The sequence below is a fragment of the Martes martes genome (assembly GCF_963455335.1).
Source record: "Martes martes genome assembly, chromosome: 14".
NCBI lineage: Eukaryota > Metazoa > Chordata > Mammalia > Carnivora > Mustelidae > Martes > Martes martes.
Window position 1 is genome coordinate 89836490 of NC_137902.1, and position 21283 is coordinate 89857772.

Genomic DNA, 21283 nt, shown 5'->3' on the forward strand with positions numbered 1-21283 from the left:
GCAGCCCCAGGGGACAGAAGTGGGAGGCGGAAGAAACCGTGGAGTAAACGGATGCCTAAAAATCCCAGATCACGGATACCTTAAGAACATCAGATAAAATAAACGCGTGAGCTGTTGGAAAAACAAGGTCTGGGACTGATTGAGAAAGCAACCAGGTACTATTGACAAAGGTGATCGCGACTTACAAAAGAACTGAGTGAAGGTTTAGAAACGAAAATATTCTCACTGAAATTTAAGACTTGTCAGATCAGATACTGGACATGTGGGATCAGAACACTGGTGAAACGGAAAATGCGTGTAGATGAGTGGCAGGGATTCTAGCCCAGAGAGACAGACGTGGGAGGAAGGAAAGCGGGGACAGGGAGGGGAGAACTAGGGTCGGAGTCAAGTTTCAACAGGGGAGACTGGTGATAATTAAGGGCCAAAATAGCCAAGAAGTGGCCAGACTTGAAAAAATACTAGGATACCAGGCAGGATAAATAAGAGTAAATCCACCTGTAGAAGCATCATGCCGAAATCAAGGAAGATTAAAGAAAATGTGAAAGGGAGTGGAGGTGACCAGAAGGTGTCAAAGCAAGGACTGTCGGAGCCAGACAAGACCCCCTCTGTGGACCCAGCAAAGCCTGCAGGCGCCGGCACTCCCCTCGCCGTGTAGCATTAAGTACCGTAACTGTGCGGTTCCAAGTGTGTCCCCAGCCAAGATACAGGGACACCCAGACAGACAGACAGACACAGAAGAAATACACCACCAGCCGACTCCAGAAGACGAAGTTTCAAGAATGGTTTTTAAAATGAAAGTGGGTGATCTGGTAAGGAGAGTCCCGGACGCTAGAAGAAACATCGAGGAAAGAAATGTGTAAACTCAGAGGGTAACAGAAACACAAGAGGCAAATACGGGACACCGGTCATGTGTCAGGCATGTACCCTACGGAAACAGGAGGGAGCGGTTCTGTCCAGGAAACAAAATGATTGTGATCGACAGAGGACTGCAGCCAGGGTTAGAAATAAGAACATGATTGAACTTAGAAACTTGTTCTGTGGAAGTTTGTCGGCACTAAACGGCTCATAGCGCATTAAGATTTCAAGTGTAAGGACTGAAGGATAGAAACGGTGTAAAACTCAAGTCCAAAGAGGGAAGGAAGGAAAAACGGGATTTTAAGAACAGTCAATTCAAAAGAAGGTAGGAAATAAAAGTTACAAAGGAAGAGGAAACAACGAGCAACAAAATAACATAATATGAGTAATGAGGCACAATAAATGTGACAAAAATAGCCATTTAAATGAAGATAGGTCATTTTGAATTAAAAATAAGTACATCTTGTTTGTACACCTAGAAATGTTGAAAGAAAAATCCTAAAACAACTTACCAAGCAAATGTGCAAAGAAGTAATTTAAGTTTAAAAGCCTTTTTTTTTTATAAGATTTTATGTATTTGACAGGAAGAAAGGGTGCCTATGCCCATAAGTGGGGGGAAGGGCAGAGGGAGAGGCAGACTCCCTGCTGAGTGGAGAGCCCAGCGACTTGGGGCTCATCAGAGGACCCTGAAATCATGCATGACCTGAGCCAAAGTCAGATGTTTAACCATCTGAGCCGCCCAGGTGCCCCAAAATTTTGATATCTTAATATAGAACGATTAGTATCACCATATCATGATGCTTTTTCATTTCACCAAAAAACCCCTAATAATCTTAAACTCCTATGTTTCTAACAAAAATGACTCAAAATGTATATAGAAAATAAATGCCTGAACTGAAAGAAGGAATATACAAATCAACCATTGTAAGGAGAGGTTTAGACATACATCTGTTAGCAACTGGTAAATCATGCGGATGACAATTATTAAGGATATGGAATATTTTTATATGAAATCAACGGCTTGATTTGGTAGGCCCTGAAAATTACAGAATATATAATTTTCTCAAGTGCACATGGCACATTTTTGCAAAATGATTTTCTTAATGTTTCATAAAGCAAAACCCCCAAAATTTTACAGTAGTTGTTATGGTACAGACAATTTCTCTGATTACAGGACACCGAGGTTAGAAATGAAAAGCAGATGGATGAAAGTATAGGCGGCATTTCAAAGCCACAAATGATTAGAAACAAGGAAATGAAGATGACATTTTTCATAGGAAATATGGTTGCCTACAGGAAAACCCAAGAGGATAGACAGAAATATTATTGAAATTGATGAGAATTTAGTAGGGCTACCCGCTGAATCTTAGAATAACTGAATTCCTACAAAGAGCTTGTTACTGTAAGAAAATATCATGAAAACTACTTGCAAAATCAGCATGAAGACTGTAGACCCTGGAATAAAGATAACAGAAATATGCAGAACTTTTATGTTTTATTATGAGATTATGAGAAGATGTATCTAAATGGAGCTATCACATGACTGCCATGAGTGGGAAAAATCAGTATTTTCTTGATCCACTTGGGACGGCGAGGCACTGGGAAGATGTGCGTGGGAAAGCAGTGGTCAATGGCGGTCCTGAAGGTGGGAGCAAGGACAGGAGACTGGCCCTCCAGGACCTGGAGTGTCAGGGGACCGCAGGCTCTGAACCGAGCACATTTGCCGACGGGATGAGCGAAGGGAACAGCACAGCCCGAGAGCGAGCCCGGGAGCTTTCAAAACAGGGAGCTCTGGGCGGCGATGGTTCCGTGGTCCCCAGTCTCGCTTTCTCCGGACCAATTAGGAAACGTGAAAGCCGACCCGGTGTTTGTTCCCTGCGGCCTTTCCCAGAACGCAGGGGTCGCGGTGGCTGTGTTGCACCTGCGAAAAAGTGTTCTGCGAAACAGCCAGCGGAAGAAGCGTCCCTGGAGCGCTGGGAACTGAAGACCGAGAGGAAGGGGCCTTGGCAGTCCCGTCACTGCGGGCGCGAAACCTGTCGTGAGCATCGTCATGCCCAGAGAGCAACACTCCCAACCTTCGGGGAAAAGAGAGAAACATGGGGAGGCAAGAAAAAACCTGAGATAGAACTATCTCGGCGATTTCAAATGAGTCTGGGGACCCTGGCAGTGAATCTCGTCCTACATGAAGCGTGGACATGTGGGAATGACCTGTGCTGAGAGAGAATTCTCAGTTCTGAGTTGTTTAAAATTTCCTCAGGTTCAGGAATCTATTTTGCAAGCAACAGAATGAAAAAAGAACTTACTATGATATCTGCCTTAACACACACAATTACCCATTATGATTTTCCTTAGGTTTTTTTGCAGGGCTCTCTGTGCTTTGTCATTGCTAAAAACAATTAAAGTGTAGCTTCTCACTACATTATACATGTAGCTTTTAAATGGTTCTTTAAAATTCAGTTACTCAATGAATAACTAATGCCCTTGCATGTTCCCTCTAGATGCTCTACCAAAATAGCAATGACAGGAATGAAAATGCTTATTTGTAACATTTCCTGATACTTAACACCAGGAATGAATTTTGCTGTGTTAGCCCCACGTTTATAACAAGGGTTTTTTCAGACTGACTCCCCCCGCAATCCATGCCACCCTCTGGCTTGTGACCGACCGCCTGTCCCGGTCCCAACAAAGCCAGGTGTTCCGTGTTTGGGACGACCTGCCTGTGTGCTTCCAAGCACAGAAATCGCAGGGCCTTACCCAGATAAAGCCCTGGGGTTTTGTTCCATCTGATTTTTGGAAGCCTTCTGATTCCAAAAAAATCGTTTCAGAACCTTCAAGATATTAGTCCAAATTTTTGATATCTCGCCAATTTGCTCCAGCAGTCCCTTTGTTACATTTTTAAAGCAAAATAAAAATGCTAATAATTTGAAACTTCCTACCTCGAAAGAATATTTTTGATGCCTCAACAGAATTGGAATGATTAACTATTAAGTGATGCAGGGCCTTTTTGAAGCAAAGCGATTGGGCTGAACCATTCGAAATTGCTGGTTGTTTTGACTTGCAAAAACGTCAGTTTCCGAGGCTTCCGTTTGTGTACATCGGAGCGAGTGGGGCTTTCTAACCGTCCGAAACTGAAACTTCCTAGGCTCTACACAGATGCAGGGCACCTGAAGGATACATTAGACAAACTATTTTCTGTTCTAAACCCAAAGCACATACGTAATTGAAGCAGGACGTAAGAACATGAGCAGCTCACAGGTGCGGAAGAATCTCCTTTCTTCGCCCAGAGGGGTGGCTGGTGGCACAGCTTCCTCCCAGGACCCCTGGCTCGAGTCTGGTGTTTGTTACATTGGAACCATAGATATTCAGTCCTAAATATTCACTTACATGATTTTATTGTATTACAATTATATTTTCGCAATTGTTTATAATATCCACTAGATTCCTTGGGGACACTGATGGTGCTTTTTATGCCCACGCCCCTGACACGCAGGACCTGGCAAGGAGTCGCTGTGCACCAAATGTGGCCGAATGAACGGATAGTGACAGTCACGACGAGCACTTCCCACGCACTACCCCATGTATTAATTTTAAGAGCACATTGTATCATACCTTCAGTTTGGTTTGAATCAACCTCCTCCTTCTTTCTTTCTTTCTTTTTTAATGGATGGCAACAATACATAAGGAAATGCTTAGTAACCAAGATAGGAATTTTAGAAAATTGAGTTAAAAAAGAAAAATCTGGGAATTGAAAACCTAAATCTATTCAGTTGGGTGGTTTGGTTTTGTTTTTTTTAATGAAGCCAGGCAGATCTTGCATGTGTAAGTTTTGCATTTAAATCTCACAAGGCAGCTAGATGGGAAAGGGCACCAAACTGCTTCATTGCAGGGAAATACAATGTCGTGCTCGCAGTGACGGTGATGACGTCAGCCCTGCCCGCTGTTATCTCTGTGGTCATGCAGAGGAACAAGGATCTCTGATCCTCAGAGACCTTATTAAGTAGGTTACTGTGTCAGAGTTCAGATGAGCCCTTTGATTTCCTTATTGTTACGTATTTGCAAATTTAGCTTATCACGTCTTGTGCTACAGTAATAGACTATTTGCTCCTTCTCTGGATATCGTTCAGAATAACGCTAAGGTGGTCGTATTTGTTTTGTAGGACCCGCGACACAGTAGTCCTTTCCCATAAGGAGCACCTGCCAGTCACTCAGGTTGCGATGAGAGACACGGGCCGACCACAGTCAGAAGCGGCTTATGCGCTGGGGCCTCTGCTCTGCTCGGGGGACAGTAAGTAGAGGCAAGAGGAACTGTTTTGACCCCTGGACATGCACGTCAGTGTCTTAGGAGACAGGTAGCTGCCTGAGTCCGTGAAAACACTGTCGATGCTAATACTCTGCACCTCATTAGGAATGTGTTAACACAAAAGAAGTGTACATAGGCATTGTGCTTGAGAGAAAAATGAGGAATATGTATTATCTTCGGAGTGTGTGTCCTCTGTGTAGTATTTGAGTCGGACTAGTGCTGTGAAGGTTGGTGGGATGATCTGAAACACTGATCACCCAGTCAGCAAGATCTAGTGATTTAATAATTAATTAATTGGAGTAAGTAAGTATTGGCTGAGCGCTGAGATGCCTAAAACTGGTAAGATACTGAGAAACGAGGTGACGGAAGCCATCACGTGCCTGTTCGTCGTCACCCCTGACAGTTTGCGAACCTCAGTGGTCCTAACTGTCCTCACCCCTCCCACGGCATGTGGATTTCTCCGAAGACTTCCCTCTCCCAAACTAACTGAAATAAAGTGGATCCACTCTACCTTTAATTTACTTCCTTCTGATCCCTCTTGAATGTGTCCCCTTCCGGCCGTCTCCTCCATCACCCCCTACAAACTGCCTTTTCCAGGCATCAGTGAGGCCCCAACCTGGCTAAACCTGCCCTCTGCTCTCAGGCGGCGTCGGACCTGACCTTGGCCTCCTGTCCTCACTCACTCTGATTCACGTCTTTGTTCAGCGGCCCGCTTACCCACAAAAGTCTGGGTTTTCCCTCCTTCCTTCCCCGCGCCAGTGGCATTATCCTGTTGTTGTGCCCCCTGCCCGCGTCCTCAGCCCTCCGTCTCTCTGCTCGCCAGTGCTGAGCTGTTCCCAACAGGCTCGTGGCTTTAAATCCCACATTGAGGTCAATGATTCTGCCATCTTTATACCCCAGGCCGTCTCCCTGCACTCCCACCTCTGCCATCCAGCTGCTTAGGCTGTACCTCTCTGCCTCGATAGGCATTTCAGAACAGTTTGTCCAAAAGAAGGATGAAAAGTGTTTCCACGACAACCTTCCCCAACTCAGGGCATGGCAACTCCCTGCTTCCTTTCGCTTAGACGGAAAACGTAACAGCCACTCATAACTTCTTTCCTCTCTTAACACACATCGGACTCATCCACAAATACAAATCGCATCACTTTGAACTTCAAAACTGGATCCAGCGCCCCCTCCCAGTGGCTTGACTGGCCTGCTTGCAGCTGCTTCTGCCCACTTAGCGGAGACGCCACAGAACGGCCAGAGGGAAAGGTCAGGGCACGTCAGTCCTCTGGCCCAGACTCTCCAGTGGCACTCGTGTCAGAGCAGAGGCCAGAATTCAACGTCTACCAAGGCTGCGGTGGCCAGCCCTTCCCGGGGCTGCATAGGAGATGCTGCCATGTGGAGAAGTCCTGGCACTTCTGAGTCTTGCCATTGAGAAAAAGAACGTTTCCTACGTCAGATGACAAAAATATTGAGAGGTGGATAGTCACAGTGTACGGAACATACGAACATGCCTTGACGGATGATAGTACGAAGAATTGTTCTTCCCACTCATGACCTTAGACTGCAGACCACACTCTGTGTCCAGATAGGACGAATTAAGCACGCCCACCCCATCTCTCCCACGAGTCCCCCATGAAACCTGGGCAGAACGCCTGAAACAGTTATCTCAGGGCTCTGGGAAGCCAGCAGCGGCAAGGAGGAGAAACCAGAAGGCATCATTTACTTTTCCCTCCTGTATCTGTCGGTCAACCCAGACGTGGGCACTGGGTCACAGACAGAGAGGTTCCAGGAGAAGCCCTTGAGCCCTGGCTAGAGGCCAGAACAGAAAGTTTCTAACTCTCAAGGAATGCAGGAATCCCATTTCCCTCTTTTTCTATCCAGGCAGACCCATGACGATAGCAGCAGAAGCTGCCCAGGGAACACACAAGAGCCAGGACTTCAGAAGGGGACCTTTGCTCTGCGTGGGGCAGCTGTGGCTCAGAGATGGTGGGGAGACTCCTCTTATTTTTGTTTTCTTCCTCCACTCACCCATCGCTTGGCAATGGACCAGGTAGAGTTGCACAGGAGAGCGTTACAGAGCAGTCTCAGTAGAGCCTGTTTTCCAGTTCCGTGACTGACAAGGGAGACCAGGGGACCAGAAAGTACCTAGAAGAGCAGAGGGAGGAAGCCATTCAGGAAAGCATACTATATGTTGTTCATGAAATCCGAGGCTCACCTTGGAGCCACACATGCATGGATCCGGTCCTAACTGTAGACCCAAGAAGTTGAGAACTGAATGGAGAGTGGACCACCCAAGACCCAGGCTGGCCGCTGGGTTGTGCACAAGTGAGGCAGAGCTGAGTCGTGCTGCAAAGGCCTTGGAAACTGGACTGCCATTAGAGACAGCCCACAGAAGGCAGGTTGCAATGTGTGGCCAGATCCTAATTAGGCCAAGTGCCTGCAAAAAAACCTAAATAAATTAAAAACAAAAAATAAAATTTGTATATATGTATATATGTGTATATATGTATATATACATGTATATTCATATATATAAATATATGTAATCAACATGCTCCACAACATTTAAACAAAGCCCAGAATTTATTAATATAATATTTAAAATATCTAGGAAGTCATCCAAAATTACTTAGCACAAAGAATCAGAAAAATCAAAGCTGGCTTAGGAAATTGTAGTCAACAGATACTAATGCAATTGTGACACAGTGGTTAGAATGAATTGATAGAGTTTAAAACAGCTATTACATAAGAACTCTAACAAGTGATCATAAACACTTTTGTAGCAAATAGAAAAAGAACATTTCACCAAAGAAATAGGATATCCAAAGAGCTAAATGAAAACTTTAGAGCTGAAAAATATGAAACTGAAATAAAAGATGTCCTGGGTGGACCAAATAGTGGATCTGAGATGAGACAGTCAGTGGCCTTAATGATGGGAATGACTCATCTGATCAAAAGAAAGAAAAAATCTAAAAATGAACAGAGCCTCAAGGAACTCTGAATCAACAACAAAGGATCTAACATTCATGTAATTGAACATCCAGAAGCAGACAGAACAGTGTGGTGCTGAAAAAAAAAATTGAAAAAAAAAATAAAAGGCTGAAAATTGTCCAAGTTTGGTAAAAAACAGACTTGAGAAGTTGAATGAACTTGAAACAGGATAAACTCAAATTCACCTCCAGACACATCATTATCAAACTGCTGGAAACGAAGGCAATGGAGAATGTTTTGAGACCAACCAGAGAGGAGTGATGTATTATCTGCAGGTGAACTCCTACTCATATGGCCGTGACTTTCTCATTAGAAATATGGAAGCTGGGAAGGAAGTGGTAAAACATTTCTCAAGGGCTAAAAGTAAAGAATTGTCAGTCTGGAATTCCATATTCAGCAAAAACCTCCTTCAGGGATGAAGATAAATAAATTCTCAGACGAAGGAAAGCTAAAAGCATTCCTTACCAGGAAATACTTTAAAAGACTTTCTAAGGGAAGATTCAGACAGAAGGGAAATGATACCAGAAGGAAATTTGGGACCTCGGGGGTAAAAAATCAGCTTGAGAAATGGTAACTATCAGGGTATATATAATAGACTATTGTCCTGTTGAGTTACTTTAAATATACTTGTGGTTGTATTAAAAATACAATATTATTTCATAAAGCTCTTAATTTGTACAGATGGAATACATTTGTACAGATGGAATACATTTGGCAGCAATAAATAAAGGGCACTCGGTAAACTGACAGAATTGTTGGCCAGGTTTTGACATATGAGTCCAAGTAGTTAAAATGTAGATTCTGAGCAGACTCTGAAAAGGTAAGTGTATATATTGTCACTCCTAAAATAACCAATGAAGGAAATGCTATAGACAAACAAAAATAGAAAACTAAAAAATGTTTAACCCCAAAGGAGACAGAAAAGAACAAAAAAGCATAAGGAAAAAATAACAGGAAAAAATAATAAAATGATAAAACTAAATTAAACTTGTCAACAGTTATATTTAATATGAATGGTCTAAACAAACCAGTTAAAGGACAGATGGTAATGACTCCACTATGTACTTTGTACAAGAAACTCACTTCAAATATAATGATATCATAAGTTTAAAAAGAGGGGCAGGGAAAGATATACTATACAAACACTAATTGAAAGAAAGCTGGGGTTTCTGTATTAAAGTTTTTGCTTGAAAGCATAGAAAATTAACAGATACAAAAAGTGATTAAGAAGACATAAGAATCCTAATGAGCTTCAAAATACATAAAGCAACAACTGACAGGATGGAAAGGGGAAGTAGGCAAAATCATAATTATAATTAGAGATTCCAGTACTCCTCTCTCATTAATCTTTGGAACTAATGGGGGGGAAACAAGCAAAGTGTACATAAAACTTGAATGTCACCACAAAGCAACAGAATTTAATTGACATTTATGGAACACCCTACCAACAGTAAAATACACATTCTTTTAAAATGCACATGGATACACCATATTCTGTGTCACAAAACAAACTTGAGCACATATCAGATAAATCACACAAAAATACATCCCCTGACATAAATGAATTAAACTAGAAACAAAGAACAAAGAGAGTGAGAAAGTCTTCAAACACTTAGAAATTAAACACCAAACTGCTAAATATTAAATGAGTCAAGGAGGTCTCAATAGTAGACATTATAAAATATATTGATCTGAATGAAAAGGAAAATACAACATATCAAAAATGGTGGGAGGCAGTTATGTCAGTGCTTGGAGAGATAGTAATAGTATTAAATGCTTGTATTATGAAAGAAAAAGGTCTCAACTCAATGATTTAAGCTTTTACCATAAGAAATTAGAAAAGGAAGAAAAAATAATTCAAAATAGCAGAAGGAAGGAAATAATAAAGATAAGAGAAATCAATTAAAGGCAGAGATCTATAAAAACAAAATATTTATAGAAGAACAATAAAATAGATAAATCTCTAGCAAAACTGTTAGAGAGAGAGAAGAGAAATATTACCAATATGAGGCATGAAAGCTGGAGTATCACTACAGACCCTACAGACATCAATAGGATAATAACGGCATACCACAAACAACTCTACACATGTCAGTTCTCCAACGTAGATAAAACAGACTAATTCCTTGAGAACCACTAACTACTAAAACTCACTCAAGATAAATTGAACAACTAGTAGAGACCTAGAGGTATTGATGGAATTGAATCCAGTCGGAGATGACTTCATTGGTGAGTTCCACCAAAGAAGAAATAACACCATGTTTACACAATCTCTTTCAGCAAATAGCAGAGGAAATTCTTTCCAACATTTTATGCGGGCCCAACATTGCCCCAGTACCCAAACTAGAAAAAGAAAATGCAAAAAAAAAAAAAAATTAAGACAGAGATAACTACGGACAACATCATCACAGACACAAATACAAAAATCCTCAACTACATTAGCAAAAAAATCCAGGAACATTTAAAGAATAATACACCATCGCCAGCTGGCATTTACGCCAGGACACAAGGCTAACTCAGTGCAGCTGACCCTGGAACAACATGGGTCTGACCTGGGCAAGTCCACTTATGTGCAGATTTTTTTCAAAAAATACAGTACCATCCTGTACATGTATTTTCTCTTCCTTGTGATTTACTTAATAATATTTTGTTTTCACCAGCTCACTGTATTGTAAGAATACAGTATATAATACTATAACATGCAAAGTGTGTGTTAATCAAATGTTGATGCTTCTTGGTAAGGTGTCCAGTCAACCTGTCCAGTAGGCTATTAGTAGGTACATTTTTGGAGGGTCCAAAGTTACATGTGAATGTCCAACTGTGCAAAGGTCAGTGCCCCAACCCCCTTGTTGTTCAAGGGTTGACCATATTTGCAAATCAATCAATGTCACCTACCATATTAACAGTTTAAAGAAGAACAATCACACCAGATGCTTTTTTTGCATCAATTGATATGAACATGATCATTTGAATTACTATGATTATATCATGAATTAACATCATACATTCATATCAGATACCACTCACAGTAAAATTCTTAGCAAACTATGAATAACAGGGAACTTCTTGATCCTAATAAAGGTTGTCTATATACAAAACAGCTGGCATCATAGTTACTGGTGAAAAACTGAACCCTTTCCCTGCAGGAGTGGGCACGAGATAAGGATATTCAATCTCACCACTTCTGTTCTGTGACTTCAGTCACACTGGACGTCCTAGCCAGTGTGGCCACTGAGGAAGGAAGGAAGGGCATCCAGGTTGGAAAGCAAGAAAGAAAACTATTTGCAGATACACGTGTGATGGGCAGACATGTTTAGAGCAGCTCTGTTTGTGAACGACCAAAGCTGGAAACCACACCGACGTTCTCCAGTGACAAAGAAATGGTGGCCCGATCCACGTGAGGAAGGACCATAGGGCAGCAATAAGTCGTGGCACACTGAGTGCATCTCGAGGGATTTCCGCTGAGTGAGAGGAGCCAGTCTCAGAAGGTCACCTACGGTGTGACTCCGTTTACATGACACTTGGAAAAGGCACAACGGTAGATCACAGTGGCCAGGGCTTAGGGGCAGAGGAGGGTGTGACTGTAAGAGAACAGCCCGAGGGAGGGGGGAGACGGAGCTGTCCTGGGTCCTGATTTTGGTGGTGGTTCTACAAGCCTACGCATGTATTAAAGTTCATCTAACTGTACGTCCCCCCAAAGTCAATTTGACTTAATGGTAATCTATAAATAACATCTTCTTCTAAAAAACGCAGGGTATTTCCAGTGATTATCTGTTCACTCAGTTGCAGTCTTGTCCATCTTAATCCTTGAAAGAGTCAGTATCTGGATATTCACCTTGTGGCTGTATGTTTGGAAGAACCCCCAAGTGAAGGCTTGCATAGATAATGAATGCATTTAATAATGGTAAAAATGGTAATAATGGTAAAAAAAATTGCTAGAAATATGAAATGTGTTGTTATTCTGTTTCCTTGCTATTGTCACTTTGTTTTTGTTTTTTTTTGTTTTTGGAAACAGGTTCATTTTGGAATTCTGCTTCCTTCAACACCGAGACCTCATACCTTCACTTCCCTACGTTCCATGGAGAACTCAGTGCTGATGTGACTTTCTTTTTTAAGACGACAGCACCTTCTGGGGTGTTTGTGGAGAACCTGGGGATCACAGACTTCATCAGACTAGAGCTGCACGGTGAGTTGCCCCCTGGGCAAAGCCACCAGGCCTCAGTATATAGCAATAACCCTTCTGGGAACCTAATTCCCAAAGTACTACTATGCTTTCTCCATCACTTGTATTCCTTTAGTACATACTAAAGTTCTAATACCTTTTTTTTTTCAAGATTTTATTTATTCATTCGACAGTCAGAAATCACAAGTAGGCAGAGAAGCAAGCAGAGAGAGAGAGAGGAGGAAGCAGGCTCCTTGCTGAGCAGAGAGCCCGACATGGGGCTCGATCCCAAGACCCTGGGATCATGACCTGAGCCGAAGGCAGAGGCTTTAACCCACTGAGCCACCCAGGCGCCCCTCTAATACCTTTTTTAAAAAGATTTATTTATTTGAGAGAGAGAGAGCAGGGTTGGGAGGGGGGAAGAGGCAGACAGAGTCTTAAACAGACTCCACGCTGAGCATGGAGCCCAGTGCAGGGCTTGATCTCGTGACCCTGAGATCACAACCTGAGCTCACACCAAGAGTTGAATGCTTAACCAACCTTACCACCCAGGAGCACCTAAAGCTCCATTATTTTAAATCCTTATTTTTAATAGGGAGGAAAACAGTGATTCACAAAACACACAGCAGTCTGTCCAATTCTGTGCTGCCCTAACTGTGTGTGCAATAAGGATCTTTTAAACCAAACTGGTCCGGTAACTACTCCCTAAATTGCAGATTCATTTCATGTAATTGACTCGCCACATCGTTCACCCATGTATGCAAGGCTCGGTTCCTTGCTTCAAAATTTCACGGAGGGCTTTTTAAATAAAGTACATGAGGATTCCACCCACCTTGAAATAACTTCGCTGATATGTAAGAAGGCAGGTCACAGGCCAGTTTCCCTCCAGTGGGGAAAGATCCCTAGTCCTTAAGGTTTAGCAAGATGAGGAGCATTCTCTGAGGAGGAATAGGGTAAAATGGCTTTGTTTTTCTTCCCCCAGGACACACATTTCTGTTGCCCTCCTAGCCAGCTCAGAGTGACATTGGTCAGCAGCCGTGTCACCGTCCGCTTTCATAAGGAGCATGTCGTGCCCCTGCCCTCCTGTCTCCCGAGACTGAATTTCCTCCCTGCGGAATGAACCGAGCTGCTCTCCTCTCTGTGTTTGCAGCTCCTGCAGAAGTGACCTTTTCCTTCGATGTGGGGAACGGGCGATGCGAGGTCACAGTGCGTTCTCCCACTCCCTTTAACGACAACCGGTGGCACCACGTGAGGGCCGAGAGGAACGTGAAGGAGGCGACCCTTCAAGTGGACCAGCTCCCCAGCAAGACGCAAGCCGCGCCCGCGGATGGCCATGCCCGCCTGCAGCTCAACAGCCAGCTCTTCGTGGGTGAGTGCGGCTGCCCTCCGGCTGGGCCGTGCTGGTGGACACAGAGGAGACGTGAGCCGTCCAGCCTTGACGGCAGCAGGTGCACGCGGCTCCTGTCAGCACCGCGGACTGAGGGCTCCAGCAAGAGTCAGGCTCTCTTTCCACAGATGGTTGCTAAGACAGTTTCCATAGCGCGTTGTTCGGGATCATGGTTTCCCTAGATTTCCCAGGTCACAGATGACATAACGGACGTCCAGAGAGAGCGAGAGATGTAGTCTAGAAACTGAAATAGAAGAGAAACCCAGTCCCCAGTGGGTGGGGTCCCAGGCTGGACCTCAACAGTATTGATGACCTGCGTTAGCTTTAGTGACTTCTTATCAACACTATTTATAAAACGGTTAGCAAATGTCACCCGGAACTCCCGGCTTCACTTCTCAGTGCAGTCGGGGAATCTGCCGTGTGACTGTGCCCGAGTTCTCCCATGTCCCCTCCAACACAGACCGCAGGAGGACTCACGTGGCGGTGTCGCCCTCCTCCGCTGCCCAGTCCTTACAGACACCGGGTTCAGAACCAGTCTGGTTCCACTCTCGCTGCTGGTGCTTCAGGGATGAAAGCTCCGGGTAGAGGAAGTCTTCCTTTTCATGTACTCGCTTACTTTTTTTCTTTTTCTCAAAGGGAGAGATAAGTTTTGCTACATTACTTTTCAGACAACTCTATTCTAATTTGGAAAGCAAGCAGATCAATGAGGTAGCTCTTCCTTGGTCATTTCTCATGTGTTTTCAAGTAAATAAGGAGCTGGTCCAATTAGGAACTAATCTAAATCACAGATTAGCCCGCAGTCTGCTTTGCCAGAGGACACCTACAGCTTCTGGGGACTGTGCTATGCAGGGAGGGGTGTGTGTGTGTGTGTGTGTGTGTGTGTGTGTGTGTGTACAACCCATGACACAGAAAACTCCAAGGCCCCCAGATTGGAGATTAGGCTCATGTGAGGCATGATAGAAAGAGAGAGAGAGCTACTCAGTGTTCAGTGACTGGTACCCTCCTGACCTCAGAGCCGGCAGGCTGGAGTGAGGCAGGCCTGAGCCTGGGTATTATTATTATTTTTTTAACATCTTATTTATCTATTTGACACAGAGAGAGAGAGATCACAAGTAGGCAGAGAGGCAGGCAGAGAGAGAGGGAAGAGGCTCCCCGCTGAGCAGAGAGCCCGATGCGGGGCTCGATCCCAGGATCCTGGGATCATGACCTGAGCTGAAGGCAGAGGCTTTAACCCACTGAGCCACCCAGGCGCCCCGAGCCTGGGTTTTAATGTCAACCCTGCTTTCTTTCTTTGCCCGCTCCTCAATTCCTTTTTCATGGCATTGTTAATGGGAGCATTTCTAAGAAAGGACGGTATTACAGATATAATTTGTTATTATATATAATATATATACTATATTATATATAACAAGTGTGTAATAAACATGTAACAAAATATGTATGATCAATGCATTTACAAATGATAATGTATATTACATATTAACCCCATACAATGTATATACATTTGCATGTTACGAATTTGTAATATATATTATATTGCAAAGATTTTCAACTATCTAACTTTATTGTGCCCATCACAGTTTGTACACTTAAACTTTATTTTTTTTTTTGTACACTTAAACTTTAAAAAGGAGAGATGGTCTTTTTTTTTTTTTAATGAAGGAACCGACTTAAAAATGTACAAATCTTTCTAAATAGAACTTGAAGAAGTACTTTTTAGAATAAATATTTACGAAGCTCAACTTCAAAAATATTTCCGTCTGCGGTTTTACTCGATATCGTTTGATGATTCTTAGTCTGTGATAACAGCCTAGGTTTTCAAAATTGCATGTGTTTGTAGAGCTTCCGGCCGGTCCCTTTTCTGACATGATCAGTCCGCCCGCATTTGGACCTGGGGTGGAAGTACCACTGAGACCCGGGGCACGGCTGTAGTTGTTTCCCTTGTAGGCGGGACGGCCACCAGACAGAGAGGCTTCCTGGGGTGCATTCGGTCGCTGAGGTTGAACGGCTTGGCCCTGGACCTGGAAGAAAGGGCCACGATGACGCCAGGCGTGGACCCAGGCTGCCCGGGACACTGCAGTAGCTACGGACGTCTATGCCACAACGGAGGGATATGTAGGGAGAGACCCAGGGGCATCGTCTGCGACTGTGCCTTCTCTGCGTATGACGGGCCATTCTGCGAGAGCGGTGAGTGTACCTTGGGCAGGAGACAAGTCCTGGAGCAGGATGGGGAGAGGGAGGCACCCCATTTGGCTGTTTGCCTTGTGTTTCTGGCATTTGACCCTTTCTCTATGAAAGGATAAGGCGGTTCTCTGTGATCAGCTAAACGAGAGTTGTTTCTCTCCCAAATTTGTCCATTTATAATTCTGTTCTTGAGAAGCTCGTGATGACTTCTGTTGGATTCAGCATCATTCACGCAACACTGAGATGGACAATAGCTCTAAGCATATGTTCACACTTGGCATTTAATGCTATGTAACTCTGAGATGAAGCATTTTATGGGCCATAATAAAATACTGTTACTCAGTTCGACGTCATGCAAATATACATGGGGATAAGTTATCTTTTTATCCATACTTGATTATCTTTTTAATCGGAAATATTTCTAAATCAAAAAAAAAGACAGCAAAGCGTGACATTCTTGTTTCCTGTCTTGAGAGACTAAGGGTTAGAGATAGTGTGTAAATACACGCAGAGAAGAGCCTCGCCTTGACTTCGTATTAATGTAACAAAAATGAGTGTCATTCCAGAGACTTCTGCGTATTTTGGAACCGGCTCGTCCGTTGTCTACAACTTTCAGGAACATTCTAACCGCACCGCCAGCAAGAACACCAGCTCCTTGGCGGCTTTACTTCCTGAGGGTCTGACGCTGGCTGGAGAAGTGGCCACACTGAGCTTCCGGACCACAGGGACGCCCAGCTTACTCCTCTATGTGAGCTCCTTCTACGAGGAGTACCTGTCCGTGATCCTCGCCCCCAACGGTGAGTGCTGAGACTTCAAGAACAAGGAGGCTGGATTAGAAAATAAGGTCCACAAGGAGGGGGACCCTTTGGGTGTTTAACTACGAAAAGGAAACACAATTGCGTGGCTTGCCACGCTTGTTACACTAGTTCATGATAACCCTCAAGTGTTTATCACTAAAGCTCACATTTCCATGATCACATTTAAGATACATTTCCCCCGTGGACGTTTGATCATTTTAGGTATTTCACGTGCCGCGAGGCTTCTTGCTATTCTGGGAAGTCTTTCCTTCTGTACGTGAATAAATGAGTCCTGCAATTCACTTTGAAACGAGATAGCTCACTTTGTACATGGAAAATATTTCCTCCTCCTTCTTAGCAAAGTAAAGAAGTATATTAAACTATCTAAAATCCACTATTCCTAGGCATCACATGAATAGGATTGTTCTTTACTCATCGGTGGGTGGGAAGCCATTCATGGCAATATCTACATACGAAGAAACGTGGGATGAGAGGTTCCCAACTCATGGCCACCAAGTCTTTCCAAGACTGTTGCAGATGGAGCATTAGACCAAGCTGTAACCTTGCTTCAGAGAGCGGAAGGGCAGAGACCTACTTTCTGGAAGATCTGCCCCAAGCAGTACGGGGTTATGGGGTTGTGGGGATCCCTGTGAAGGACATCAGGAGATTTAGATGTTGTATCACATCATTGGTCTTTCTTCTGTTTCTTGATTATGGCAGAAACATTAGGAAAAAAATTCTAGTCTTGCAAAAAAAAATTCATTATGCAAATGCCAGCAATACATTAAATGCATTAAAATAAGTCACATTAAAAGAAGTGATGCTTATAGAAACTGAATGTTAATGCAATATTGCTTGAGATGTTACCATTTAATACTATGAATACCACATGAATAATTAACTTCGAGCCTAGCTCCGAGTTCCCATATGCTTAACTTAGAATTTTTTCCTTTTGTTAAGGAAAATGAAGGAACTTGGGAAAAGACCATTTGGGCTTGACTTTTAAAATAGTGTAATCGGATTCTGAATTCGGCCCTGGAATAGCACATAAATGATCACTCTTCCAGGAATAGAGACTCTCGGGGTCCTTAAGCAAATGCTCAATAAAGTCAAATTATAGGAAATAAATAAAAACAAAGTGTGCTTTAGAACCTGTATTGACATTTTTAAAAAAATTCCATTTTAGGTAAAAATGTCATTTTTTGGTCTTGTTTAGGAAGTTTGCAGATCAGGTATAAGCTGGACAGGCACCAAGAACCTGATGTTTTTAACTTTGGTTTTAAAAACTTTGCCGATGGGCGGCTTCACCAGGTGACGATTCACAGAGAAGCGGCGGTGGTCTCTGTAGAGGTAAGGGGTAGATTCACAGCAGCCCAGAGTAACCAAACTTGTGGCATTCAGTGTATGACCTCCAGCAAGGCATTGAGAATAAATCCTAGTAAAAGAGATACACGTTCAGCCGTCTTCCCAGAAAGTCCTGGGGACAGAAAACGTAGTCAAAGTGTTTTCTTCAGCAAAGTCATTCGTTTGTTTAGTAAGAGGCTGACATGGTTCTTAGTAATATCTGACCGTGAAAATGCCAAGCTGTCCTCCTCCATAGGGGAATGTTGCCCAGTTCCTCCCAGCGATTACTGGAGACATTCCGATGAGAATGAGAACCTACTTCCATCTGAGTACAAAAGAGCAAAAGCGGTAGAAATGTTAACACAAGGGGAAAAGCAAGATTTTGCTGAAAGTGGGAATACTTTTTTTAAAAGCCTCCATGTTTCGATTATTCATTGTCACTGGGTTTTGAAGAATAACCTTTATATATTGAATCTGTGCCAGTAATACCTTCTGTGGTTTGTGTTACTAATTTCTGTTTGAAATAAGCAAAAGCCTTAAGGTTTGAAATAGCTTATTGCATTTCTTTGTGGATCGTACCAATGACAGATCCCTAAACCATGAAGACAAATAAAGGGGAAAGAACAGGCAATGGGGTGGTGTGAAATCCGAGGTATTAAAACAATTGCTATGAAACCGATTCCCCTTCGTGACAGCCGAACGTATGGCTCGTTTTTACCGTTTTCCTTGGTCTCCCTCAGACTCCCATTCTCTTATCACCAACATTACTCGCCATTTTGATGTTTGCTTCTCGTGGAATATTTAATAGGTTAACCAGAATGCAAGGAGACAAGTCGTCCTGTCGTCAGGGACAGAATTCAATGCTGTCAAATCCCTTATGTTGGGGACAATTTTAGGTAAGTGTCAGAAAGAGCATCGTCCCCCACGCCCACCCCGACATGGGTCGGAAGTGTCAGGTTGCAAACTCGGGGAGGGTTCATGAGGCTGAACGAGGCTCCTTGTCGCATTCGTGGTTTCCCAGCAAGTGACAATCAAGGTAGAAGCGGCCCTCTTGTCCGCGTGTGCCTGTAATCGCCAGTGAGGGCTGTCTGCTAGGGGAGCCGCGGTGACCCCGGAGAAGTGTCTGCACACGTGCCCTCTCGCTTGGCAGTCAAGCGGAATGAAACTTGGTATTTTTATAACAATCGAGGAAAGGCAAAATCAAAGCAGGTGTCACGTTCACAAATTGTATATTAATCAGGGGTCAAATGCAGAAACCACCCAATGGTAAATACAGATTTACATTTACAAGAAGAAAGGACTCACATTTTCTCTGAGCAAGTGAGTACGTGTTGGCGGTAGGCCGGGCCCTGCTCTGAGATGTGTTCAGTGCTCCCAGCTACCCTTGGAAGGTCAGGATCTGAAGACCCCCACGCCCCCATAGAGCTGGCAAAAGCAAACCCGACTACTCAAGCATCAAATTATCTCTGCCTTTGTTTCCCCCCTTGTCACCAAGAATTAGATTGAAATACAAATAACGTTTGAAAGGTATTTTTTCCTTTTGATTGTTTCTATTGTAAACTGTATGTGCTGTCGAAATAAAAAGTTATTTGGGAGAAATCCTCTTGTGGTCTTGGGTAGAATTTCTGCTCTGGTACGTGACACTCATCTGGCTGTGTTCGGACCGAGATAATTCATGGACTCTTTACTACCTTTTCAGCCATTTGTACCTTGATTCTTTGATCATTTCTTCCATCCCTGACACATAAAACATCCCACAGACGCTGGAGATTTAGAGACGGCCCATGAGTGCACGTTCAAAATAGGGTGAGAAGCATAGTAATTGTTAAAATGGTGACATTTTTCTAAAAGATGATGGGCAATAAAATGATGAGTTCTTATTTTTCAGAGGAAATGGGGCAGATCGCGGCGCGCCCTTGTAAATGGTAGACGCAGATGCGCATCGTTTAGATGGTAGAGGGGACAGGAAGCTCCGAGTGGGTCCTGGGAGTTACAGGTGCGGTTTAAGCCGGTGAGGCAGGGTCCCGGGGTTCTTTGCTGTGAAAACATAGTCTTGGCATCGTGTAATGGATACCAACTTTGGGCCAAAGTGGTCCTGCTTTCTAACTGTGCCTTAGTGTGGATAAAGAGTCGGGCCCCATGATGTGTCGGCAGAAAGGCTTTGGTGAGGCTCGCCGTTCCTGCCCCCTCCGCACGTGCCGTGTGGGCCTCCAGCAGCTGCCGCAGGAGTGCAGATGAGTACAGTTGTTCCCCTCGGGCGCCGGGAGAAGTCTGTAGCTCAAACAGCCCATGGGAGAGGGAGGGGAACAGCTCAGTCTCTAATGTGCGACTTCAGGTATGTTTTCTAGGCATTTCTGGACATCCATGTTTTTGTGATATGAGTAGATTTTTAAAATTCTTTTTTTAAAAGTTTTTATTTAAATTCTAGTTGGCTGACATACAGTGTAATATTAATTTCAGGTGTAGAATTTAGTGATTCATGAGTTAGATACAACACCCAGTAAGTTTTTTTTTTTTTAATTCTATTTAGAACAGTGGCAAAAAAAAAAAAAAAAAAGGGTGGGGGAGGTTTGCCTGGGTGGCTGAGTCGTTAAGCATCTGCCTTCGGCTCAGGTCATGATCCCAGGGTCCTGGGATCGAGCCCTGCATCTGGCTCTCTGCTCAGTGGGAAGCCGGTTTCTCCCGCTCCTACTCCCCCTGCTTGTGTTCCGTCTCCCACTGTTTCTCTGTCAAATAAATTTAAAAACCAAAACCAAAACCAAAACCAAACCAAACCAAACCAAAAACAGTGACATGGTACAGAAAACCCACAAGAACTGGGAAAACAGTGGCAAGAGACAAGGTCCTCCTCTGGCTTTGACCCGTGAGAGCAACAGTATACAATAGTGGGAAGAGGTTATGAAGTTCCTAAACAGTCAGAGCCCACGTTGCGTTTCACAGAACAGTGGGATGGAACGCCATCCTCGGCGGTCAGCTGAAGCGTACAATTTTTTATACAATCCAAGTGGAAAAGAATGTTTAATATCTAAGTAGAAAAGAATTTGCTCCCTTTTTATGTGCTGCTGAGCTCCACTCTCTGGCCTGACCGTTACCATCCATGGCTTGAACAGAGTGAGGAGTAGATCATCTTAGGGGTGTGCAAGCCTCAGAGCTCAGCTTACTTACGTGCCGGTGCAATCTGTGACTGCAGGGATGGTCCTGCCTGCCCCCAGCAGAGTCATCCCTCCGTTGTTGCTGGAGCAGGTGTCTGTGGGCACGCTTCCCGGCCAGGAGGA

General features: G+C 43.7%; 1 protein-coding gene across 1 annotated transcript in view; it reads left to right on the forward strand.

Annotated features, from left to right (window-relative positions):
• The window catches only part of LOC308355342 (contactin-associated protein-like 3), a gene marked incomplete at its 3' end in the record, with an annotated part of 127040 nt that overhangs the window by 90950 nt on the left and 14807 nt on the right, over window positions 1–21283 (forward strand). The window contains exons 13-19 of the mRNA XM_080823518.1: window positions 5013–5140; window positions 12150–12320; window positions 13447–13665; window positions 15631–15870; window positions 16434–16664; window positions 17881–18014; window positions 18817–18904. Of these exons, the coding sequence (XP_080679644.1) occupies window positions 5013–5140; window positions 12150–12320; window positions 13447–13665; window positions 15631–15870; window positions 16434–16664; window positions 17881–18014; window positions 18817–18904 (1211 nt within the window). The remainder of the gene's footprint in view (window positions 1–5012; window positions 5141–12149; window positions 12321–13446; window positions 13666–15630; window positions 15871–16433; window positions 16665–17880; window positions 18015–18816; window positions 18905–21283) is intronic.